The sequence below is a fragment of the Trachurus japonicus genome, chromosome 6, assembly GCF_045865225.1.
Source record: "Trachurus japonicus isolate A0001 chromosome 6, Traja_1.0".
NCBI classification, from domain to species: Eukaryota; Metazoa; Chordata; class Actinopteri; order Carangiformes; family Carangidae; genus Trachurus; species Trachurus japonicus.
This window is the reverse complement of record NC_140912.1, coordinates 33,685,912-33,711,489: the sequence shown is the minus strand read 5'-3', so window position 1 is coordinate 33,711,489 and position 25,578 is coordinate 33,685,912. Positions and strand designations below refer to the sequence as shown.

At 41.2% G+C, this 25,578-nt stretch overlaps 2 protein-coding genes across 2 annotated transcripts; both read right to left on the bottom strand.

The window, feature by feature from the left end:
• Positions 1-208: 208 nt before the first annotated feature.
• On the bottom strand, positions 209-8,151 carry lmod2a (leiomodin 2 (cardiac) a). The gene is made up of 5 exons (XM_085780272.1): positions 8,041-8,151; positions 7,457-7,818; positions 5,746-5,883; positions 3,699-4,817; positions 209-484 (listed from the first exon to the last, which is right to left on the bottom strand). The coding sequence occupies exons 2-5, from the start codon at positions 7,736-7,738 to the stop codon at positions 473-475; spliced, it is 1,551 nt and encodes a 516-aa protein (XP_085636398.1). The 5' UTR covers positions 7,739-7,818; positions 8,041-8,151; the 3' UTR covers positions 209-472.
• Positions 8,152-13,384: 5,233 nt separating this feature from the next.
• Positions 13,385-24,802, bottom strand: asb15a (ankyrin repeat and SOCS box containing 15a). Its single transcript, XM_085780256.1, has 10 exons — positions 24,753-24,802; positions 22,955-23,053; positions 22,821-22,858; positions 21,227-21,358; positions 20,295-20,453; positions 19,556-19,801; positions 18,316-18,487; positions 16,078-16,621; positions 14,205-14,358; positions 13,385-13,677 (listed from the first exon to the last, which is right to left on the bottom strand). Exons 2-10 carry the CDS (start codon positions 23,047-23,049, stop codon positions 13,520-13,522), a joined length of 1,698 nt encoding a protein of 565 aa, XP_085636382.1. The 5' UTR covers positions 23,050-23,053; positions 24,753-24,802; the 3' UTR covers positions 13,385-13,519.
• Positions 24,803-25,578: the final 776 nt, after the last annotated feature.

Below are 25,578 nucleotides of genomic sequence, written 5' to 3'. Positions count from 1 at the left end.
CTATCTGCTGGTCATGGACTCGGGAGTGAGGCAAGACACGAAAAAAAATGTTGGTGCATTCCTTTAAATATAATGCTTTTCCTGCATTTAATTCAAGAGCTACTGCAACTTTAAGCTTATTAAAATAAATAAAGATTCATCTGTAAAGTATCTTGAACATTATTTTAATCCTGAGTCAAAAGAAGAAGTGAGTAAACTCATGTAAACTGAGTCAGAACATGAACTTTTATTTCTCTACACATCAGTTTTCACAGTTGATTCCACACAGTAACAAAACAACAACAATGATAATATTAATAATTATTTATAATATTAATAATAATGGTAGCTGAAACATGGAGAAGTGCAGTCGGCTGCTTCAATGTGACGAGTTCAAATACAAACTGTTAAAAAGTGACGTTCAATGTGAAGTAAAAATCAAATATTTCAACAACAAAGTGAGAAGAGTTGAGGTCGCTGAAGTTCAGGTGTGTCACGGATCCACCTGCAACGACAAACAGCACACACTCATTCAGATTATAAAACGACAGATAGGTGATCAATCATTTTATAAAAAATAAATAAGCAAATTCAGACATCGGTTATTAACGAAAATATAAAGTAAATTAAATAGAGTAAAATCCTTATTTGAATTACACCTGTGGTTATTGTATGGAAGATTGGAGAGGGCTTCAATTTTGTAGTCCAATTATAACTAAATGATAAGATTGAGAAAACAATGTAATGTAATAATAATGTATATGTAGGGAAGCAGATTTTGACTGAAACAAAGTTTTCTGTTTCCTGAACAAATTAGCTTAATGTCTTTTTTTAAAACAAGTGAATAAAGGGGTAAAGCAAAAAGGGATAAAGCAAAATATGAAATTATCAATATCAGCTTCCATACAATAGTTCATAATTGGAGTTGCATAAAAGCTTTGAAGTAAACTGCTACCACCAATTCTGAATGTGTGAAAACAAAGGATTACTTTTGAAAATAGTGAAAATTAATAATTAAGTGAAAGGCCGTGTGCACTTCAGGTTCATCTGTATTTATTCAAACTGTATTAAATCTCTGACTCCTTGTTCCCTGAACACCCTTTAAACCAATCAATGGAATAATCTAGAAATAGAAATCAAACTGCATAACACACTTAACAGATTTAAAAACGTATTTAAAAATAATATTATTTATAAATATAAAACTGAATTCTAAATACCAGTGTGCTCATAAACTGCTGTATGTAGAATATGCACTATGGGATAATAACAGAACGTTACCAGACAGACTTGTTAGAGGGAAATACAGAGACTGTTGATGAAAAACTGTCCCTGAAGGCAACGTGCATCAGTGGTTTTGCATGTATTTCCCTCTAAAACAACTCTGTCTGGTAACGTTGTGTTATTATCTCATAGTGTGGTGAATGTGCAGGTCACCACTTGTCCACCAGAGCGTTGTGGAGTTGTTGGATTGTGTATTTGATGAGTTTGATGAGGGAAACCAAGAAATCCCATGAGCCTCCGTATAGCGTAGCTCTGAGCAGCTCACGGCTCTGCTCCGCCGTTCTAAAAACAGCTTGCACCGACAATTAAAGTTAACAAACCTACTGCTATGACTATAGGGATTATGGCAATGGGCCAATTTGCCAAAATGTTGAACTATCCCTCTAAGAAGGGTAGTCAAAATAAGATGCTTCAGCCTACACCTTTTCGTGCATTCGTTGCATTGTATTGCTTTGTTTTGTTTTGTATCTATATTTTTTTATATTTGTCTATTGTACTTGTTTTTACAAGACTGAAATCAACACACTAAACTAAAAATTAATTAAACCTGAGTTTTTCGCTGATACCCTGGAGAGTTGCTGTTAATCACTGAACATCTCACCCCGACCGTGACCCCCTCAGAGTCTGACCTGAAGACTTAAAGCAGATAACAGCGGCACGGCCGTTTCGGCTAATGCTGCGTTCAAGGCAGGCTTTTGAAACCGTAAGTTACAGCTTCAAGTCACAACTACGACTTGGTAGCGTTCCAGGTAACCCGTAGCTCGTGTTTTTACCGTCCTGTTGTCTGTGAAAGTTCCCTATAACGGCCACTCGTAACTTCCGACCCGTGAACTCGTACCAGATCGAACTGGTATGACTTCACAGGAAGGAAAAACACAAAGTACGAGTTTCCGTGAACGCACCATGAGTTAGCAGCCCCCGCCCTTGTCAGGCATCAATTGGTCCTCGTGCTACGTCACCACATTCACGCGCATCCCTTGGCTGCACACACAGCCCTTCATGCCGTTCTCTCCCCTCATTGGATAACACTTGTATCCCACAAGGAAAATTTTCTCCTCGGGTTACAGCAGAGCAGAGTGACGGAGAGACTCGTGTTTAGGCTGAAATACTTCATGTAAGTGATTGCTGACGGAAAATAGGACTATTTAGGACTTATATTAACAAAAACATTCCACTGATATCTGCTTTAACCCTGAAGTTTAATGGTTCACCATGTTGTGTTGATGACTCTTCACACAATTGGATTTTACAAAGTGAGGAACACACTTACACACTGTCCTATAAACATGTCTTATACTATGAAACCCTGCTTGTTCCTCATCGGTTCTTCTAACGGACGTCTCTCTCCCACCGATCAGTCTTATCAACCACCGGTGAAGAAGTCAAACTATTTATAACCTGTCTGAGAGTTGAGGAATTCTCAGACCGGAGCGATGACAGCCGGCTCCGAGCAGCGGGCGTCTAATGGCTTCACGAGGCTGAATTATATCTCTGATGCTTCCACTCAAGCAAAACAAAATTCCCTTCAAACCCTAATATAGATCGGTCCCGGGGAGAGTCCGTATCGCCCGTAATTAGCTTAGCTCAAACACTGGAAGTGTATGGGTAGTGTTAGCCTGCCTCCACCTAAAGTCATCAGAGAAACTCTTCAGCAACTCTAAACGGAAACCGGCGGGCCGATCTTCGTCTCAGAGCTGACAAAACTCTCCGGTAAGGCATCTTGAGCGGTCAAATGCCGCTAACGGGACGAGATCGGTCAAAACGGAGGGTTCAAGCAAAGACGGTTTATTTTGGTTCAAGCTAGCTACATCGAGGGTAGGTTAGCTTCCTGTTTCAAAGTAAAAGCACAAATTCTATCGTCATGGTTTTCTGTATGTAAAGGGCAATGGGTGTTTTATTTTGTGAAAGTAACCGGAAGTGCGTCGGTCACAACGGCTAGCTTGAGTAGCGCCAAATTCGTCTGAACAAAATTGTAAACAGCTGGTATTTAGACAAATTAACGACACACTGCTGATCTAAACGGCTACTTTCTCACCTAAACATGTTTGAAATGTGGATAAAGTGATATATTTACAGAGTTTAGAGCTAAATTGAAATCAGCTTCTGACTGCTGCTTTCGGCTCGGGTAGGAGGCAGGCTAACACTACCTATACACTTCCAGTGTTTGAGCTAAGCTAATTAGCGACTTTAGGTGGAGGCAGGCTAACACTACCTATACACTTCCAGTGTTTGAGCTAAGCTAATTAGCGACTTCAGGTGCAGGCAGGCTAACACTACCTATACACTTACAGTGTTTGAGCTAAGCTAATTAGCGACTTTAGGTGGAGGCAGGCTAACACTACCCATACACTTCCTGCTATGGCAATGGGCAAAGCAAAACAAAATTCCCTTCAAACCCAAATATAGATCGGTCCCGGCCTCGCAGGAAGTCTTACCCTCTTTAAGGACCTGACGCTGCTCCCGCGGATCGCCGCCATCAGGTCGTCGCGGCCGGACCTCTGCGGCGGCGGCGGCTTGGCCGCTTCCTCTCGTTTCCTCTGCAGCAGCGACGACGGCTTCAGGGCGTTCTTCAGGTCCTTCAGGATGTCGGCGCTCTCCTTCTCGTTGGCGCCGTTCTTCAGGTTCTTCGTCCTGATCTGTTTCCTCTGGTTGGACTGAGTCTTCGTGCCGTTGGAGCCTTCGTGCTGTTTCACCATTTCGGCGATCTTCCTCGTGGGCGGGTCTAGGGATGAAGGAGGAGCAGGAGGAGGAGCAGGAGCAGCAGGAGGGTTTTTCTTCTGCTTCTCAACAGTCTTAGAGGATTGTAACGGCTTCTTCAACGGCCTCTTCTCTGCAGTCGAAGCGGGAACTTGCTGAGTCGCCTCTGGAGGACTCTGCTCCTCCTTCTTCTGCTGAAGCCTCCTCTGGCGCTGTCGGTCCTGGTTGCGCGTCAAGATGCCGGTCGCCGTCATCCTGGGCCCCGGGAGGTCGAACTGGTAGCCGAGCTTCAGCAGCGTGTTGTTCTCCCTCAGCAGCTGGACCATCTCCATCTCCACCTTGCCGCCACAGATGTGCCTCTGGTTGTGGAAGCGCAGCTCCACCAGCGTGCGGTTGTGCTGCAGCGCCGCCAGCAGAGCCAGGATGCCCTGACCCGACACGAAGTTGGACTCGATGTTCAGGTTCCTGATGGAGCGGTTTTCCCGGAGCATCTTGGAGACGGCGAAGGCGACTCGGTCGTCGGCGTGGGTGTTGGCCAGGCTGAAGACGTGCACGTGCGTGTTTGTGCACAAGGCCTCGGCGAAACGAAGCAGCGTCTCCTGGGAGATGTCCTCGATGTTGTTGAGGTTGACTTCGCTCGTGGCCGGATCGTCTCCGAGGATCTGCTCCAGAGCTTCGTCCAGGACGATGGGGTTCCCGCTCGGCCGGTCAGAGGTGGTGTTCAGGTTTTGGTCTGTGGTCTCGGTCGGCTTCGATTCGCCCCTCGAGCTTTTCAACTGCCCGTTCCTTTGCGGACATTTACCCCTGATCGGAGACGCCGCCTTTTTACACTCGTCTTTCTTCTCCGCCTCGTCTACCTTTGCATCAGCTTTTCCAGAAGCACTCGGCGCTTTCTTCTCTTTGTTTAAAACTTTCTTCTTGTCACTTCCCGGCGTCTTTCCGGTGGCCGACACTCGTTCCTCCCTGCTCTTATCCGGCCGCTCCTCCTGCGGATGATAACAGAACAGAAAATTAGGTCCACTTAAGCATCCATCCTCTGCTCCCTCTTCCCTTGTTTCATAGTTTCATTATTTCATCCTTTATCCTGGCTGTCCCCTTTTCTTCCTTCTCACCTCCAGAATTAATGCTGTCATCAGTACTGTTGTGAGTTATGTTTGCTATATGTTTGCTGTCATAGCTGTTGTCCCTGCTACCCTTTGTATCGTGTTTGTTATTGCGACCTATGTCACCGTCATGATTCTTTAATTTCTTTCCTTATCTTTGCACTATTACCATCACCACACTACACTGCACTCGAACTACACACGCACATCTTCTGTATCCATTGCTGTATGTCCGTTGTGTTGTTTGTCTTGTGTTTCACAATAAATAAAAATAAATAAAATAAAAAAATTAGGTCGAACCCTGACATTCTCCAGCCCCCCACATTAAAAGTATAAACAAGTAATGTTCTTCAGTCTCAGAACAAATATTTGTATATTTCTGGTGTTTACTTCTAAATTTGGTCCAATGGGGGTCCGTGGTCTAATTTGTGTCAATTTAGGGGTCCTTGATGTAAAAAAGGTTGAGAACCACTGTTCTAACGGACGTCTCTCTATCCGATCAGTCTTATCAACCATCGGTGAAGAAGTCAAACTATTTATAACCTGACTGAGAGTTGAGGAATTCTGAGGGGCGTCTAATGGCTTCACGAGGCGGAATTATATCTCTGATGCTTCCACTCAAGCAAAATAAAAGGATGGGAGACGCCTTTTTACACTCGTCTTTCTTCTCCGCCTCGTCTACCTTTGCATCAGTTTTTCCAGAAGCACTCTGCGCTTTCTTCTCTTTGTTTAAAACTTTCTTCTTGTCACTTCCCGGCGTCTTTCCGGTGTTGCCCCCGGTGGCCGACACTCGTTCCTCCCTGCTCTTATCCGGCCGCCCCTCCTGCGGATGATAACAGAACAGAAAATGAGGTCGAACCCTGACATTCTCCAGCCCCGGGGCTTTTAATTAAGAACCCTCTCCAGCGCTGGCAGACAGTCATTAAAGCTGGCATTTCTCAGACAGCCTTTATTTATAGCCCATTTTCCAGCAACACTTGCAAATGAAATGGAAACATGTGACAGTTTCTACGTCGTTATGCATAATAAAGACTCATTTTCCAACTGGACCCAAAGTGAAAAGCTTTGCATGAAAACCACATTTTTCAGATTCATACTATCAGAAGTTTTTAGTTATTAAAAGCAGCAACAGAGGAGTTGTTGTAATAGGTCAAGTTCTTGTCTTTGACAGCCTTTTTTTTTAGCCCTCGTCTACTTGAGATGAACACAGACAGTTAGACGTCCAGTTTCTATGGTGATCTTTTTGTCTTAAACTTGTTGTCTTTAAAGCCAAGCTGAGAAAACCTTCACCAGACCAGTCTGCTCATTACCCAGGACATATAAGGATATAAATACAGCAGTGCAAGTAGTGCAATCCCAAACTGGAACTGAATCTGTTTTCAGATTTTTTGTTAATAAAAAAAAAAGAAAAAGAAATAAGTAGTTTGGCTTCTTGATCTGCTGCAGATTTATTTTGAAAGGTCACTCAGATATGTTCACTCTGCATGTCCTCTGTCCTCCGTCTATCTGCTGTTTTGCTGCTGGGATGATTTTCCACACTTTGTTTATTAGAGCTCGTTTGATGGAAACCAGAACTGAACCGAGACTGTGAACCAACACTACAAAATAAAAGACCTGCAGAGTGGTTATAAATTCTCTCCAAATCATGACTGAGCCTTTTCAGATCACGTGTTGTTGTTGTTCACTGCAAAAACTCAAAGTCTTGTTTCTAGTCGCTACAAACCTCATTATATTTAAAATAAGACTCATCACATTAAAAGTAGCTTGTTTTTAGACACTTTTTACTTCTTTCAAGCAGATTTTCACTTGAAATAAGTAGAAAAATCTGATAGTGGAGCAAGTTTTTCTTTCTTATTACAAGCACAAAAACCCTGCTTTCACTGGCAGATTTTTCTACTTATTTCAAGTGAAAATTATCTAAAAACAAGATTGATTTTAGGCTATGAGTCTTATTTTAAGTGGAAAGAGGTTAGTATTGAGTAGAAAATAGACATTTTGACAAGAAATAAGACAAATATTCTTGGTAAGATTTTGAGTTTTTGCAGTTTACTAAAGATATGAAAAATAATAGTGCAGCTTTAAACCTATTTTGGCATCAAACAACTGAATTTCTGTCCACAGAGTTGTTTTTTTATGTCTTGTCCTTTATACAGCCTCTGGTTTTGGTTCATTTCCTAATAAACTTTAAGTAAAAATCAATCAATGTGGACATTTGATCAGGTTTTATCCTGTCAAAGATACAATATTGTGCAGGTGCAAGCAAAAACAACTCCTGTTTGACCTTCGAAACATGAAAACCAAGATGCAGATCGTGTTAAATTAGTAAAAACCTGTTGCATCCGGCCTTAAAATCTGCATGAAGGAATCAAAAAACCTCCCTAAACATTTCCCACCTGCTGCACACCGTTGGACTCCACCTTCTCGTCCTCGTGCAGCTTCTTGTTCTCCACCTCCCAGTACTTCAGCAGAGCGTCCCGGTCGAACGTCCCCGTGGGGGTCTTGGCGGTCTGGTCTTTCTGCCTGAGGCCGATGGGGACGTTGTTGTCGGGGTCGAGGTCGGCCAGCTCCTTCTCCAGCTCCTGCAGCTCCTCGTAGGACAGCGAGGCCAGCAGCTCGTCCTCGTCCACCTCCTCGTAGGACTTCTTCAGCTCCCGGCCGTACCCAAAGGTACTCATGGTTTCAACGCCGGCGTCCAAACGAACGAACGAACGAACTCCACAGATGTTTTTTTGGAAAGCCCAAACTTGTTGAAACTCTTTTATACTCTTCGGTGAAACTTGATTAAACCGTCCTGCAGTTGCCGGGTCGAACGAACGAACTCCACAGATGTTTTTTGGAAAAGCTCAAACTTGTTGAAACTCAGTGGATGTGAGGGTCTAAGGACAGAGGATGTTGTTACGATGCCATGTAAAGCCCTTTGAGACAAATTGTTGGTAAAAACGGGCTATACAGAACAAATAAAATTGCCTTGCCTTGCCTTTTACTCTTCGGTGAAACTTGATTAAACCGTCCTGCAGTTGCCGGGTCGATGTCTAGATCTGGGTCTGTCCTGCTTGTTGGCTGGCTCGTCCTCCATCAGGGATGCTCCGGGGCGACTGTTCTGTTGACTTCTTGTTCCTCCGCTGGTCCCAGCTGCCAGAGGAGGGGGAGGATCCCTCCTCCGTGCCTCTGATGGTGCTGTCTGTCTTTTTTTAGGGTGTTGGATGGACCGGCTGCATGGGCTCAATGAGATAGGCTTACTGCAGGAATGCGAGTCCTCTGAGTGGCCCACGCCGAGCGCTCATCACCATCATCAGAGACTCGTGCATCGAGAGAAAGAAAAGAAAGGAAGGGAAGGGAACAAAACTCTGTGGGGAGACACAGGAGACGTGGTTATGTAACGTGGTTGTGTCGGGTCGGGTGTTGTTGTCGGGGAAACACTTGTTCTCCCCCGGGGGATCATGATGGGATTATGTTCAGTGCAGTGCAGCTCTGGCTGGCAGCGAGGACGACCCGTGTTTACACCAGGATGAAACAACATCATCATCAAGTCAGGACGGACCGACCTGGAGGAATCTGAAGAGTTAAAACCATCTGCATCAACGTCCTTAAAGGGATAGTTCACCCAAAATTTAAATTGATCTACTCACCCTCATGTCGACTAAGGGCTGGGAGTAGTTTCAGAGTTATCCGTGGCTTATTAAGAATATTTGTCTTATTTCTAGTAAAAATGTTTCATTTCTAGTCAAAACAAATCTCATTCTACTTAAAATAAAACTCATTACATTAAAAAAGCAGCTTGTTTTTAGACACTTTTTACTTCTTTCAAGCAGATTTTCACTTGAAATAAGTAGAAAAATCTGATAGTGGAGCAAGTTTTTCTTTCTTATTACAAGCACAAAAAACTTGCTTTCACTGGCAGATTTTTCTACTTATTTCAAATGAAAATTTGTTTGATCTAAAAACAAGTTGATTTTTAGGTGATGAGTCTTATTTTAAGTGGAAAGAGATTAGTTTTGACTAGAAATGAGACATTTTGACAAGAAATAAGACAAATATTCTTGGAAAGATTTTGAGTTTTTTGCAGTGCAGGGGGTCTCGGGTGGCATAGCAGTGCACGTCCATATAACGGTTGCAAATGGATACCAACTGTCTTCGTAACAAAAAGACACACCAAAAAACATCCAAATACCTCCATGCTGCTCGTATGTAATGTCTGCCTTGTATTGAAGCCCCGAAATGCGAAATTGGACATGCACTGCTATGCCGAGACCCCCTGCAACTCAGAGAAGCCACGGAGGACTCTGAAACTTCTCCCAGCCCTTAGTCCACATGCAGGTGAGTAGATAATGAGTGAAATTTCAATTTGGGGTGAACTATCCCTTTAAGGACATTTGATGGAAGAGAAAATAAACCAGTGACTTGTTTTTTTATCTCCACAATCGTGTCAACTAATACACGGATAAAATAAACCGTCCTGGTGCCAATCAGATAAAAAGACAGTGTCTCCTCTGGAGCGTCTAATCGCCGTCTTCATCAGCAGCGACTGGTTTGTTGTGTGTGTGTGGTTGCCAAGACAACACGCAGCCATCCCTGAGTGTGTGGTTTAACAAGCTGTATCGTGTTACATGTGTGAAGTGAAAAGACTCTGAGTGACACGACATCACTCTTCGTCCTAAAGCCGCTGTAAATTTGAGCTTTGACCTCCAGATCTCTGCTGATCAGCTGCATGGGCTTTAACATGTCCAAGTGTTTGAAGCCTCTGACTCCGCCCCCAAATTCCCAGCTGATCCTGAAATGGACAAAGAGGAGGGGCCTGTTTGGAGCGGAGACGTCTGTAAACATGTTTAGTTCTGCTGTGAAGTTAAAGGGAAAGTTCAACATTTTGGCAAATTGGCCCATTGCCATAATCCCTATAGTCATAGCACTTGTAGGTTTGTTGCCTTTAATTGTCGGTGCAAGCTATTTTTAGAATGGCGGAGCAGAGCCTCGAGCTACTCAGAGCTACGCTACGGAGGCTCATTATGGGATTTCTTGGTTTCCCTCATCAAACTCATCAAATACACAATCCAACAACTCCACAACGCTCTGGTGGACAAGTTGTGACCTGCACATTCACCACGCTATGAGATAATAACACAACGTTACCACACAGAGTTGTTTTAGAGGGAAATACAGAGACTGATGATGAAAAACTGTCCCTGAAGGCAACGTGCACCAGCGGTTTTACATGAATTTCCCTCTAAAACAACTCTGTCTGGTAACGTTGTGTTATTATCTCATAGCGTGGTGAATGACTATAGGGATTATGGCAATGGGCCAATTTGCCAAAATGTTGAACTATCCCTTTAAAGGACACTTTAACATGAGAGTCACTCTAGTGGTTGGGAGAGGAACTGCAGCTTCCAGTTTTCTTCCATATTAGCTTTGTTTTTCTTATAACTTTCTTGCTTTTTTTAAAAATAACTTTTATAGCTTGGTTTTATCCCATTAAGTTATATTCATCATTATATTATAGTTATATAATATAGTTATATTCGATCATGTTTATGTTTAGTGTTTGCATTAATGATGCAAGATATCTGGGACTTTTTTGTAGTTTCTCCTTTTTAAAGTTGTGGGGAATATAAAATCTGTTTTTATTCCTCCTACTCTTTTATCAATCTTTTTATTTTCCTTTTGCATTTTGCAGCTTTTTCAAGATGTTTCACTTTCGGCTGATTATGCTCTTTTTGGTGTTGGTGCATCTTTCGCCTTTTTATGTTTTTGTTGTTGTACTTTTTCCACATTTGTGTCCCTGCAGTGAAGCACTTTGCACGTGCGATCCACAAAAAGTGTCTTATTTATTATTATTAAAAAATACCAAGAGCTCTTAAGGACACTGACGAGCTGCCAAAGCATCTCCCCAGTGTTTACCTTCGGAGGGAACAACGCGTCCAACATGGAGGGAGCTCTTTCATAAGCTCTGTGACCCCATGGATGGTTTATACTCAAATAAACTGCTCCATAAAAGACAGAGCTATATGTATAATCTTATATAAATAACCTTGATTAAACAGTGTGCGTTTCTCTGAGCTTCAGTTTGGAGCAACCCTCCAGCTATGAAGCTACTAACTGTTGTTGTAGTGAAACATCTCAGTTATTCAGCTGTGTAGGAGCTGAAGCAGGGTGGAGATTATCTCCTCTCTAGTTTTTGTTGGCAGCAGTGTTGTCAGCGTCTATTTATAATCACATGTGCTCATTTTACAGCCGTGCGTGCTCTTATAACGGAGCTCATCAGAGAAAAGCAGCTGCTGCCAGATGTGATCAATAAGGTTGATCTGTTGGTGTCGGTGCTGTTTGTTGTCATGCAGCTGTTCCCGTCCTTAGTAACACTGCTCAATATAAAGGTAAAGGTACTTTATTTGTCACATATACAGCTAGTACAGTGACATTCTTATATATACTATACAGTAAATATACAGCTCTGGAAAAAAATTAACAGACCACTCCCAAAATGATCAGTTTCTCTGGTTTTACTATTTATAGGTATGTGTTTGAGTAAAATTAAATTACTTTTTTTATTTTTTATTATTCTATCAACTACAAACAACATTTCTCCCAAAATTTAAAAAAAAAAAAAATTGTCGTTTAGAGCTTTTATTGGCTAATGACTAAACTAGTCTAAATAACAAAAATATCAAGTCTCTTCAGACATTGAATAATAATAATGCAAAGAAAACATGTTCCTAAACAACACAGCAAGAATATTTTAACTCAGGAAAAGAAAAGAATGACTGTCATACATGTAGGGATGCTTTTATGAAACATTTTGTGAAAGTGCTCTCTTATATTTTTTGGAAAAAAATAAGAGAGCACTTTCACAAAATGTTTCTTAAAAGCAAAAAAAAAAAGACTTGATATTTTTGTAATTTAGACATTTAGTTTAGTCATTAGCCAATAAAAGCTCTAAATGACAATATTTCTTTTTTCAATTTTGGGAGAAATGTTGTCGGTAGTTGATAGAATAAAACAAAAAAATAATAATTTAATTTTACTCAACCACATACCTATAAATAGTAAAACCAGAGAAGCTGATCATTTTGGGAGTGGTCCCTTAATTTTTTCCAGGGCTGTATATAAATATAATCATCATTAATTAAAAATCATTAATTAATTGCCACCCTTTGCAGTTAGGATGTGGCAGCAGGTGGATGTGCAGACGTCAGTCAGCTGATACAACAGGTTTATATTTGTGTGAAAAGGAAACAGAAAGAAACTGAAGATTTAAATCTCATTGATTCAACTGACAAAGCCTGTGGTTGTAACACATTCCTCGCTTTATTGTCTCGCTCTAATGTGTGTGTGTGTGTGTGTGTGTGTGTGTGTGTGTGTGTGTGTGTGTGTGTGTGTGTGTGTGTGTGTGTGTGTGTGTGTGTGTGTGCGCTGTGCTTTGTTTTAGCACATTAACACACCTGCTGCTGCTGCTGCTGCCTGAGAGCTGACGTGACTTCCACTGTTTTTTTGGAGGTCGTTCAAAACAACGTGACCTTGCTCTGGTGTCAGGTTCCTGGGTGACCTGCCAGAATCTAGAGCCGAGTCATTGTTGTTGCTGTCTGTTGTTGTTCTGCAGGTCAGGAGGTTAAATTTAGTCGGTCATCAAGAGGACGCAGATCACACTGTGTTCACATGGTCCTAGTGTTGTGTTGTGTTGTGTTGTGTTGTGTTGTGTTGTGTTGTGTTGTGTTGTGTTGTGTTGTGTTGTGTTGTGTTGTGTTGTGTTGTGTTGTGTTGTGTTGTGTTGTGTTGTGTTGTGTTGTGTTCAGGGAACTGAGCAGCTGCAGTTCCTCCAGTCGCCGCTAGATGGAGATAAAGGACCCGACATCACCAACACTTTGGTTCAGACTGAAATTCTCCACTCTTAATTGGACTGGCATTCAGTTAGTATAAGGAATGCCATTTTAACATGTTTATTTATGTTATTTGGAGACTTTAATTTGATGCAGACACTTTAGAGGAGGAATTACAGGGACCTTACTGATACTCTGACCTAAAGAAAAGGCCACGCTCTGGAAAAAATTAAGAGACCACTCCCAAAATGATCAGTTTCTCTGGTTTTACTATTTATATGTATGTGTTTGAGTAAAATTAAATTACTTTTCTTTTGTTTTATTCTATCAACTACCAACAACATTTCTCCGAAAATTGAAAAAAAAAATATTGTCGTTTAGAGCTTTTATTGGCTAATGACTAAACTAGTCTAAATAATAAAAATATCAAGTCTTTTCAGACCTTGAATAATAATAATGCAAAGAAAACACAAACATTTGGTTCAGTATTGATGGTTCGCACAAAAATATATTGTAATAACATAAAGGTTTAATAAAATACAGTAAAAACATATTTACAAAAGTCAAAAAAAATGTAGAAGAATCAAAGAAAAACAACTGGTTGCTAATGTTTAAGACTCAGTGGATGAGGAGGAATCGAACCCTCAGTCAGTCCTCCCTGCAGATGACTTTGGCGTACAGGTCGCTGTCTTTGAACAGCAGGTAGTCCCTCAGCCGGTTGGGCAGGTGGACCGCCGTCAGGCCGGAGCAGCTCAGGTGTCGGCGGATCACCACTCTGCTCAGGTGGGACAGAGAGCGAGGGTTACCTAGGAAACAGAGGACACAGAGGACGGTTGGTTCGTACCGAGGACACTGCAAAAACAAAAAATCCAAATCTTTCCAAGAATATTTGTCCTATTTCTTGTCAAAATGTCTCATTTCTAGTCAAAACTAATCTCTCTCCACTTAAAATAAAATTAATTACCTAAAAATCTACTTCTTTTTAGATCATTTTCTCTTGTTTCAAACTAATTTTCTCTTGAAATAAGTAGAAAAATCTGCCAGTCAAAGCACGTTTTTTGTGCTTGTAATAAGAAAGAAAAACTTGCTCCACTATCAGATTTTTCTACTTATTTCAAGTGAAAATATCCTTAAAAGACGTAAAAAGTGTCTAAAAAACAAGCTACTTTTTAATGTGATGAGTCTTATTTTAAGTAGAATGAGATTTGTTTTGACTAGAAATGACATTTTAACTAGGAATAAGACAAATATTCTTGGTGAGATTTTGAGTTTTTGCAGTGGAGGAGGTGACATTGATTGAACACATCACTGACCAGCTGGTTGTTGAACTGACCTGTGGTCCAGTGGATGTGAGGCCACTCTTTGTGCTTCTCCAGGAGCTTCCTCAGTTTCCCGCAGAGAGAAACCTGGCCGACGTACTCCAGGAGCACGGACACGACTCGACCCACCAGGTTCACCAGCCAGGAGACGCTGACGAAGTCACAGAACTGGACGAGATTCATGAGACACACAAGTAATTAATTGATACGTTTAGGCAATTTACAAAGGATAACCATTTATTTAAAGGTACATTGTGTAACTTCTCCTGTTATCTATTCACGAAAATTGATTATTTGGTTCTTCAGTCTGTTTTTCATTAACCAGTAATCCCCCCATCAACAAAGTGAAGTGTTCCTTTCAGCTCTGAATGAGCCGTTCATATCATTCATATCTCCATGGAGCGGGTAAGCTCGGTGCTGCTGCCATGTGGTGTCTCCATGTTTTTACGTTCAGTGGCAGCGTGACGGTAGGAAACCACGGAAACTCAGCGGAGACACCGGAGCTGTCGGCTCAGGTGGAGGTGGCGTCTGTGAAAAGTCACCGTGGTAACGCAGTGAGGAGGAATGGAGCGTTACACTGATGCTGCATTCACCTGCAGTCGGGCAGACGGCCGTCGGTAACAAACCAGATGTCATTTTAGTCACAGAAGTCCAGAAAGACGGTAAAACAATACCACATCGCCATGACAACATATTGTCACGTGTGTTGTTTTGCCTCGTGCTGACGGACCACTTGTTTACATAGAGGCTTGTTTATGCCGTTACGTGCAGCGGCTGTCGTCCGTCTGCCGTCTGCCCTATTTCAAGTGAATGCAGCATGAAAAATACGATTGAGTTGCTCGTGATATACAACAACGCTAGATGGGAGTCATTCCTACACAATGTATCTTTAACTTGACTAGAATCCTCTTTTATCTGTAATAAACCCTGCAGCCTCTAGGGGTCACCAGCAGGAGTTTAGGTTTGACTATAATCCAGTATTTTTTTGGAAAGGGAAAAATCTCAATCAAAGTTTCTTAAAAGTGAGAGACTTATTTAGACGTCTTGTTCTGACCGACCCACAGTTCACAGGTTAAATACATTCCTTTTATTGTGATATAAGATCAAAAGAAGTTGCAAAGCCTTATTTTTAAGAAGTAGGATCCACCAAATGTTTGATATTGATGGTTTGCTAAATGTTGAGCCAGGAGCTCCACTGAGGCCACCGTCAAATAACATACACCAGACTTTAAATTCATAGTAAATCTTCTAAATGTTGCTGCAACTGCGGCAAAATGTATTCAGTTCATTGCTGATCCGTGACTCATCCCTCCGCCAAGTTTGGTACAAACAGGTTCTGTATATTTTTCATAACCTTAGAGACAAATAAAAATCCTATGTTCTCTACTGAGCATCAGTCTGTCAGTCTGGTCTGGATGGTAAACACCATGAATATTATTTATTCTGTCTTTTGCATCAAGTTCCAAACATTATTTTCTGGAAAACTGATACGATACAATACGATACGCTATGATACGTTATGATACGATACAGTATGATATGGTATGATATGGTATGATATGGTATGATACAATAGGGTAAGATGCGATGCGAAACGATACGATACGTTACATTACATACAATACGATACAGTATGATACAGTATGATACGATAGGGTAAGATACGATACGATACGTTACAATGCGATACGATACAGTATGATATGATAAGTTATAATACGATAAGATACAGTACAGTACGATACGTTACAATGCGATTTGAAGCGTTACAATACGATACGTTACGAATTTACCTTTGGGGATTAATAAAGTAATTTGTATCGTATTTTATCGTTTTTTGATTGATGTTGTGAAACATAATTTCACTCTTTGATTTAAAGAACTCACTGCGACTTTTTCGTCCCGATGTTCTGCGTAGTCAGACTCGCTGAGCTCCTCCCAGTCGTCGTCGTGGTTACAGCAGAAACACTTTGCGGCGTCGTAGCCGTTGTTGAGCAGCAGCCTCATCATCACCTCGTCCCTCAGGCAGTACTGCAGCGCCGTGGGGAACGCCGTGTCGTTCACCACCGTGAAGTAACAGTTGACGTCGGCTCCGGCCGCCAGCAGCAGCTTCACGATCTCGTAGCGGCCGGACCGCACCGCCACCAGGAGGCAGCACAGGGGGTCCAGGTCGGGTTTGGCCCCGCCCTTCAGCAGCATCTCGGTGCAGGCGGCGTCGCCGTTGGAGACGGCGAAGTACAGCGGGGTTCTCCTCATGTCCCCGTAGTTGTCTGAGATGTGAGCGGCCAGCAGCGCGTCGACGTGGAAGCCTCTCTGCAGCAGCAGCTCCAGACAGTGGGCGTGGCCTCCGTCGGCGGCCGAGTGCACGGGGCTGTGGCCCGACAGACGCAGCGCCCGGCGCGTGGTGATGGGGATCAAGATCCTCAGAGCTCTGGGGAAGGAACGGTGGAAAACATCTGGAAACATGAATGAAACTGGACGGTCTGAACATTTCACAGAGTCGTACTTTACTTAGAGGTCAAGGTTTGGATGTGACTTTTTTTAAAGGGATAGTTTACTCAAAATTGAAATTTCACTCATTATCTACTCACCCTCATGTGGACTAAGGGCTGGGAGAAGTTTCAGAGTCCTCCGTGGCTTCTCTGAGTTACAGCGGGGCTCCGTGCAGCAGTATTTGTCCATATAATGGTTGTTAATGGATACCAACTTTCTTCGTCCAAAAAGACACACCAAAAAACATCCAAATACCTCCATGCTGCTCGTATGTAATGTCCGTCTTGTGTTGAAGCCCCGAAATGCGAAATTGTTCCGAAAAAAATTAAATAAGTCTATATTTCAAGCTTGTTTCGTAGCGGAAGCTCCTCTTTCTGGTCCGTCCAAATCTTGCGAGATTTGCGCCGGCGTCAGTGCGATTACTGAGACCCCCTGTAACTCAGAGAAGCCATGGAGGACTCTGAAACTTCTCCCAGCCCTTAGTCCACATGAGGGGGAGGAGATAATGAGTGAAATTTCAATTTTGGGTGAACTATTCTTTTAAGTAATTTTTTCTTAAACTGACCTAAAGTAGTAGTAGTAGTTTATTCGATCTTTTACACAAAATTGTTTACAGTTGAGCGTCAATCACAGTCAGTCAACCTTCAATAATACCATCATTCGTTCAACTAGTTCATAAATAGATCGAAAAGGTGTATGCTGAAGCTTTCTAGCTTATAGATGCCTATACCCTTTAATTCAATATTCCATTATATCTATTAGAGCTCTTCATGGTTTCAGAGTCATAGAAAGAAACAAGTATCCAATAATTAAGAAATTAAGCCAAAAAATAAAATAAATAATAAGTTGAGAGATAGCAACATAAAGTCATGACGGACTGACCTCTAAAAATCTGAAGAGTTAAAACCAGCTATTTTCTTATGGACATTTGGTTGAAGAAAATAAAACTGTAACTAGATGCTAAAATCTGAAGAATCATGGCAAAGCTCAATGTTAGAGTCTGAAACCTCTGAACAGCAGAGTCTCTGAGATGTTGGATCATTACCCTCGCTGCAGGAAACAACGGTATCGCAGGTGATTCATTCCAGCTGCCATCAGACTGTGCAACACCAGTCTGACCCATAATAACCTGCACTCTGGACTTTATTTCTTTAAATTCTTATTTCTTCTTTAAATTCTTTAAATTCTTTAAATTCTTTAAATTATTGCACTACGGATCTGCCAACTTTTGCACAAGCCACTTTCTCCATTACACTCCTTTACCTCACCCGGTTGTACTTTTAAAGTTTGTTTCTTTTCTGCATAATTTATTCTTGTGTATTTTTACCTTCCTCACTCATACAAGCCATACTTTTACTTTTTTGATTTGTTCTTCATGACCACCCACACTGTGCAATATCTTTGACCAAACAACATGTATATATAGTTTTCTACTTCAATATTTTTTGTACATAACAGTACATATTGTTTATATTCTCCTTTATATTTTATTCCTTATTTCTTTACGCATCCTGTACTCTTTGCCACTGAGAGAATTTCCCACATGTGGGATCAATAAAGAGTTTTATGTCTTATTACGTGGTTCTACATTTCAGCAGGTAAAGCTTTGTTACCTAGCTTTGACCGACTCACAGGTAGTGGCCTTCGTAGGCGGCGTGGTGGACGGGCAGCTGGGAGCTCAGGTTGAGGATGTTGGGATTCGCTCCGTGCTGCAGCAGGATGTCGATGCAGTCTGGATTCCCTGAACCCGCAGCGTCGTACAGGACGCTGTCGCCGTTGGGCGCCTGAGCGTTTACATCAGCACCTTGAACGTGGAAGCAGAACGAACAGTTGATCAGATCTTGATCTTTCTTCACTTCGTCCAGCTGCAAATCATCTGGTCTGGTGAACAACATTCATCCACCAAGAAGAAGCAAAAGCTGCTTATGAACCTTCTAAGAACCAGTTTGCTGAACCACAATTATTTCAGATGCATGATGAAACTTCTTCACCACAAAGGTCCAGTTTAACGACACCCAGTTACCACTGACGTACAATCCTGTCACGATACAGGAAATGTTGGACTTTTGGATCAAGGGCTGTTCTTTTCTCTGTTGTTTAAAGGTATAATATGTAGGAATTCCCCCCATCTAGTGGTGCGGTTGCATATCTTAACGTATTCTTGATGTTGCATTCACATGAAATGGGGCAGACGTCAGACAGACAACAGACACTGCATGTACGGCCGTCTGCCTGACTGCACCTGAATGCAACACCAGTGCCTCCGTCCTTCCTCACACTACACAGTGGTGACAGTTTTAACAGGCCGAGCCCACAGCTCCGCTGAGTTTCCGTGGTTACCTACGGTCACGCTGCCACTCGACGTGAAAAAAAAAATGGCGATGCAACATGGCCGCCTCGGTTCGGTGCGTCGCCCACTTATGTATTTGTAACGACTTGTAACAACTCGTTCTAAGGAACCAGAAAGCTTTCATTTGGATGCAGCTGTGATTCACCTTCAGTGAAATACGGATTTATGAAAGACAGATTTGATTTTTGCTAATAAAAAGCCAAATAAGTTACATACTGGGACTTTAAGTTTCTGAACAGGGTCTGAAGAGAAAATCTGGTCCAACCAACAAAGGCTGCAGAAGAACTCTTCTTCTCTTTTTTAGGTCTGAGATATATATAAAAAAAAAAGGACTGGAAATTAGAAAGATTGGAGGTCAAAACTCTAGAAATGTCGTGATATTAAACCATCATTATGAATCATTTTGTATTCAGAACAAATTGATGATGATCAGATCCACTGTTCACATGGAGGTAGTGGGAACGGGACAACAATCGACATAGGAGGAGTTGTGAGGAGTAGTGAGGAGTTGTGGTGGTTCACCATGTTTGATGAGCAGCTCCAGCACCTCGGGGTGGCTGTATTCTGCAGCGATGCCCAGAGGAGTGACTCCGTACTGGTCGGCCTCGGAGACCCGGCCTCCGTTCTGCAGCAGCAGCTCCATGACGCGGACGCAGCCGCACCGCGAGGCCTCGTGCACGGCCGTCCACTTCTTCAGACACACCTGCTCCACCCGCGCTCCTGCAGCTATCAGACAGGAAACCATCCGCCCTGATCCGGCTCTGACCGCTGCAGGGAGGACGGACAGGTCAGACACACTGCAAAAACTCAAAATCTTACCAAGAATATTCGTCTCATTTCAAGTCAAAAATGTAATTTCTAGTCAAAACAAGTCTCATTCTACTTAAAATAAGACTCATCACATTAAAAGCAGCTTGTTTTTAGACACTTTTTACTTCTTTCAAGCAGATTTTCACTTGAAATAAGTAGAAAAATCCGATAGTGGAGCAAATTTCTTCCTTATTACAAGCACAAAAAACTTTCTCTGCTTTCACTGGCAGATTTTTCTACTTATTTCAAGTGGAAATGTGTTTGAAACAAGTGAAATGTATCTAAAAACAAGTTAATTTTTAGGTGATGAGTCTTAGTTTAAGTGAAAAGAGATTAGTTTTGACAAGAAATGAGACATTTTGACAAGAAATAAGACAAATATTCTTGGAAAGATTTTGAGTTTTTGCAGTGCAGACCAACAGGTGAGCGTTGTTGACAGATGTGTTCTGACCTAGAAGCAGCGGAGACTCGTTCTTGGTGTTGGTGGTGTGAGGAGAAGCTCCGTGGTCCAGCAGCATCTTCACGTTCTCCTCCAAACCGGCGTTCACGGCCAGAGTGAGGAAGGTTTCACCCTCGGGAGTCGTTTCCTCCAGAGTCAGACTGAACGAGGCTGAAACACACAAAACAACCTTCACTTCATTTCACTGAGTTCAGCTCAAAAATGAATCTCAGCACCAAGAACAACCGTTTTACAGCCTGATGGAGAAACTCAACATGCAATATTATGAACTTAAACTGTTCAAGATTTGTCTAAAAGTTGGTAAGATCCTCTCATTAGGAGAGTCCTGTTGATCTCAGAGCAACAAAACATGTTCAAAACGAGGAGCGCTATGTGGACTTCTTTCATAAATCTAGAGGTGCTCTTTGGAGAGGGATCCCAGGGAAGTGGAAAAACAAAGAAAAACCTCCAAGGCACTGTCTTGAGTTAATAAAAATGCCTTTAATTAATCTGGCATTGTCACAATGACATGTTTAAAATGACTACGACGCGTTTCGGCATCAAGCCTTCATCAGGGAGTCAAACGTTCTGACTGTCAAACTGTTTGTTTTTCCACAAAACATCAAAAATATTGAAAATAAAAACACAATTATCTTATCAAATTGAGAAAAGTCCAGATTTAATGCTTGAAATATCAATCTTTTAGCATGAATGACTGAATTAGAATTGTTTATAGCGAATCAATTGGGGGAAAAAAGTGGGTTTGAAGGGGTATGAGTAAATATAAGCTTATAATGAAATGTTTGTTTTTAATAATCTCCAGAAGCAAACTGGTTATCTTGGTTTCTATCTGGTTGAGTTGAGTCGTCATGACGACAGCCTCTGGTTGTGCTGCCATCTAGTGTTTGTAGTCATATGAGATGAAGTTTGGACCTCTTACCCACCGTACAGCACCGCCTCCAGCACCGACAGCCGAGGCTGCACCGCCGCCCGGTGCAGAGGGAACCAGCCGCGCTCGTCCACCGCACTGAAGGATGCTGGGAAATCTGAGAGCTCCTGCAGAGACGACATGTCGCCTGCAGAGACAGAGAGAAGGTTTTACTACTGTTAAGACCCAGGTTGTTAAATTCATCATCATATAGGTTATATTTGAACATTGGGGATTAATATGTTGTGTCGTTCTCGTACTTGTTTCTCATTTAATGTACGTAAGAAACTGGCCACTCAACTTATACTCCCAATTATAGATTATTGTGATGTTATATATCAAAGTGCCCATAAATCAGACCTTGCCTCACTCAACATAGCCTATAACAGACTCTGTAGATTTGTCCTTGGATGTCCTTTTCTTACTCATCACTGCACAATGTACACTAGACTCAACTGGCCAACATTGAACATGAGAAGACACATGCACTGGTTACAGCTGATATACAAATGCATTTATTTTAATTACCCATCCTATCTACAGCAGTATCTTACACCATATACAACAAGTTATCATATTAGACATTAATCGCAGCCCTTTTTTTCTGTTCCCAATGTCATTAAATCATTTGGTAGAAGAGCTTTTATGTTTAAAGCACCTGCTGATTGGAACAACCTTCCTGCTAATATCAGATCCAGTTCCTCTCTTGGTATTTTCAAGCTCTGTCTTCTCATCTCATGGTGACCTGTTCCTGTTTTCACTGAAGACGCATTTCTGATTTGTTGATCTGTTACTAATCATTATATACTGTCATTTTAGTCCCAGTGTTGACCTTTGTGGCCCTACTATGGTTGTTTTGTTTTGTCCCAATGTAGTTACAATAACTGTGGTTTGTCCTTGTTTGTACTATTGTTTTTGTCTTTTGGTTTGCTTGTTTTGTTTGTTTATTTGTCTGTTTGTTTTTCTATATTGTTGAGAACATGTTTGTCTGTTGAATCTATGTTTGTCTATATGTTTGGACCCCCTCGAAAACGAGATGATACATCTCAAGGGGTTTTATCCAAATAAAACAAATTTCAAACAAAAATAATTATTATGTACTATATGTGACAACCATGGGTGCAGATCCCCCAATTTCTGAAAAACATGACTTGCCCACCCCCCCCCCAATAAAAATACCCCAAACTATTCAAAATTTAACAAATGTATTTTCAGACTTCACATTCTTCACATCTAAAAATAAATTATTGAAATGGTGGAACAAATAAAGTTTGACAAAAATGTTTCTGACTCTAAAGTTCCATACACTGGGAGAAAAGGGAGATGGTGAGAAGAATTGGTGATCTGGGAGGGTCGGTGGGAGGCGAAAGATAAGAATGTGAGTATTTAAACATTACATGTCCGAGACCCTTTAAATTATAATTTACTACTATAACAGCAGTGATACTCGCTGTTGGCTGTTTAGGACAAATAAACAAGAAAGGTATAAGCACAATAAATGATTCCCTGTGCAGTACTTTTTGAATGATATGCCGAGCCTCTGCAGAGTTGTTATTTATGGTGGCATGGTATGAGTTGCATATGGGCAAAAAAAAAAAAAAACCTTGTACCTCGTTCGATGGCGTCTACGACCTTCACAGCTTCAGTCCTGAACAAAAAAGAAGATCAAGGTCAGTTTTTAGAAGAAAAGAGAACACGTTATGTGACAGGTGGAGCTGATGATGAAGCTGCTTCCTGTTGGTACCTCGCCGCTGCCGTCAGCTGACACGACTCCTCTATCATCATCTGGACATCTCGGTCCAGCAGGTCGTCTTCATCCATCCCATCGGCTGCTTCCATCGCTCTGATGAAGGAAATCACACAGAGTCATAACTTTACACTTCAGTTTCTGTTTGGTTGGTATAATACACTGCAAAAACTCAAAATCTTACAGAGAATATTTATTTCTAGTCAAAACAAATCTCATTATACAGTGAAATAAGACTCATCACATTACAGTAAAAAGTAGCTTGTTTTCAGCCACTTTTTTTTACTTCTTTCAAGCATATTTTCACATATTTGAAATAAGTAGAAAAATCTGGAGCAAGTTTTTCTTTCTTACAGTATTACAAGCACACTGGCAGATTTTTCTACTTACTGTACTGTATTTCAAATGAAAATAACTTTGAAACAAATGAAAATGATCTAAAAACAAGTTCATTTTTAGGTGATGAGTCTTATTTTAAGTGAAAAGAGATTAGTTTTGATTAGAAATGAGACATTTTGACAAGAAATAAGACAGATAGATAGATAGATAGATAGATAGATAGATAGATAGATAGATAGATAGATAGATAGATAGATAGATAGATAGATAGATAGATACGCGTAGATAGAAGGTACGCGCTGTGACGTCACTCAGTGCAGTTATAAAAGTGAAAGAAATTACTAAACATTCACCTGATGTGTTTGTCTCTAGTTGTGTAGATTCTGTGATGATTTACTTCACCGCTGCAAACAGCACTGAGTCACTAAAATGAAATGATGAAATGATTTAGATTTTCCTCTTAAAGATGCAAAAAGTTTATTTCTGACACCTCATTACAACAAAGATCCTCAAAAATGAAAATGTTACTTGAGTAAAAATATGTAGCCTAAATAAAGCTATGAAAAATGGAAATCATCATTCATTGCTCATAATGTGTAAGCAGCATTTTGGTTTTGCAGATTAGTGTTTGACGCCAATTAAACTATTCTATAAATATAACTTACATTCTGATAATTTCCTTGAATATTTAATAATAATTTGATATTTAATTGTCAAAAAAAAGAAACAACATTGAGGTCATCAGCCCGGTTATTTCCAGCCAAGAGTCCACATTTCAAAACCATCTTAAAAACAAAATGAAAAAGCAAAGAAATTCTCACGTTGAAGAAACTGGAGCCATAAAATATTTGATATTTCTCAAATGATTTCCTGGATTCACAAATGAGCAATTCATTTTCTGTATAATCAATTCATAACTAACACAATAATAGAGTCTGTGATTATCCGGGTCGTTGGTTTTAACTCAAACAGAGGTCGTTGGTGTCGACGTTTCAGCTCTTTGACTTGAACCAGCTGAGTGACCTCATCAGTCAAACAGCTGTAAACAGCTTTGATCCAGCTGTTCTGAAGGAGGTGAAGTGTTTCATCTGAAATGTTGTGAATGGACTGAAAGTAGACAGTGTCAGAAAATTAAAAAAAACTTGATTAAAGTATAAAGAACCTCAGTAAACACACGGTGACTCCATGACAGGTTAGCATTTAGCACCGAGCTCAGACGAAGCTCTCCACACTAAGCGACCTGCTTCCTCTTCTCTGAGCTCAAATAGTTTTACTATCAGCTGTTTCCATGACACTTTGACCTCTGACCTCTTTACTCAGATACAACAACACAACACTGACGCCTCGGCAGCTTCACACACACACACACACACGTCTGAGCTTCACATCGTCGTCCGGTTGAGTTGAGGAGAATCTGAAAACTTGAAACCTGAAATCTGAATTTAAATCAACTCACCGGAGAGTAAAGTCAGAGCTGAAGTCACAGGACCAAGCAGCAGCAGCAGCAGAAGATCAGTGTGTGTGTGTGTTGTAGCTCAGCTGCAGCCCTGCACACACACATTACACACACATTACACACACCCCACAGGGCTATTTATAGGTGTCACCTGTTGCAGTGTCTTTAACATGCAGGCCTCTGCTCCTAATGCAGAGTAATGTGGCTCTGCTCACACTCTCCACAGCTTTAATGACAAACAGTAACCAGCCGGACGCTCCCATGAATATTTATCACGTCGTTATGATTCATCAGAACAAAAAAAACACAAGAGACAGAGGCAGAGACAGACCGCCGGTCGCCGCGGTGACAGGCGACAAGAACTGATGATTAAATAAGCGAGAGAGAAGGACTGGTGACACATTCACAGCTCTGAGCTTTGACCTCCGTGTTTTCATCTTGATGAACAAACTGAGACGTTTCTCGTGTCTCCACATGAAACAGACTGAAGCTCCAGCTTTAATATTCAGATTTAATGCTTTAATCAAATGATCAATATAACAATCAGCACCGACAGACGTCAATCATGTCAAATGAAACATTCACACACATTGAGAAAACAACATTCATCAATACATCCCATAAAACGGCAAAATAATAAGACAGTAACTCTTTTATAATAGCGCCACATTTTTAAGCATTACTTAAACATTACATACTTAATTCATCATTTATAACTGTAATGTAGGAAGAATACTTTACACATGATAAATTATGTAATTAATCATGTTTAACTATTGATTAATAGTGTTTAATTATCATTAAGTGTTATCAAAGGCCAAAACTA

What these genes read in the sequence shown, in the direction of transcription:
- lmod2a (XM_085780272.1), bottom strand. Translation starts at nt 7,738, where the DNA reads ATGAGTACCTTTGGGTACGGCCGGGAGCTGAAGAAGTCCTACGAGGAG. An exon ending in AGTCCAACGGTGTGCAGCAG is followed by an intron (nt 5,884 to 7,456) that starts GTGGGAAATGTT and finishes CATCCGCAGGAG; the next exon opens with GGGCGGCCGGATAAGAGCAG. An exon ending in CTGGAAAAACTGATGCAAAG is followed by an intron (nt 4,818 to 5,745) that starts GTAGACGAGGCG and finishes GCTGATGCAAAG; the next exon opens with GTAGACGAGGCGGAGAAGAA.
- asb15a (XM_085780256.1), bottom strand. Translation starts at nt 23,049, where the DNA reads ATGGAAGCAGCCGATGGGATGGATGAAGACGACCTGCTGGACCGAGAT. An exon ending in CAGCTGACGGCAGCGGCGAG is followed by an intron (nt 22,859 to 22,954) that starts GTACCAACAGGA and finishes TTTTTTGTTCAG; the next exon opens with GACTGAAGCTGTGAAGGTCG. An exon ending in GGAGCTGCTCATCAAACATG is followed by an intron (nt 18,488 to 19,555) that starts GTGAACCACCAC and finishes TCCACGTTCAAG; the next exon opens with GTGCTGATGTAAACGCTCAG.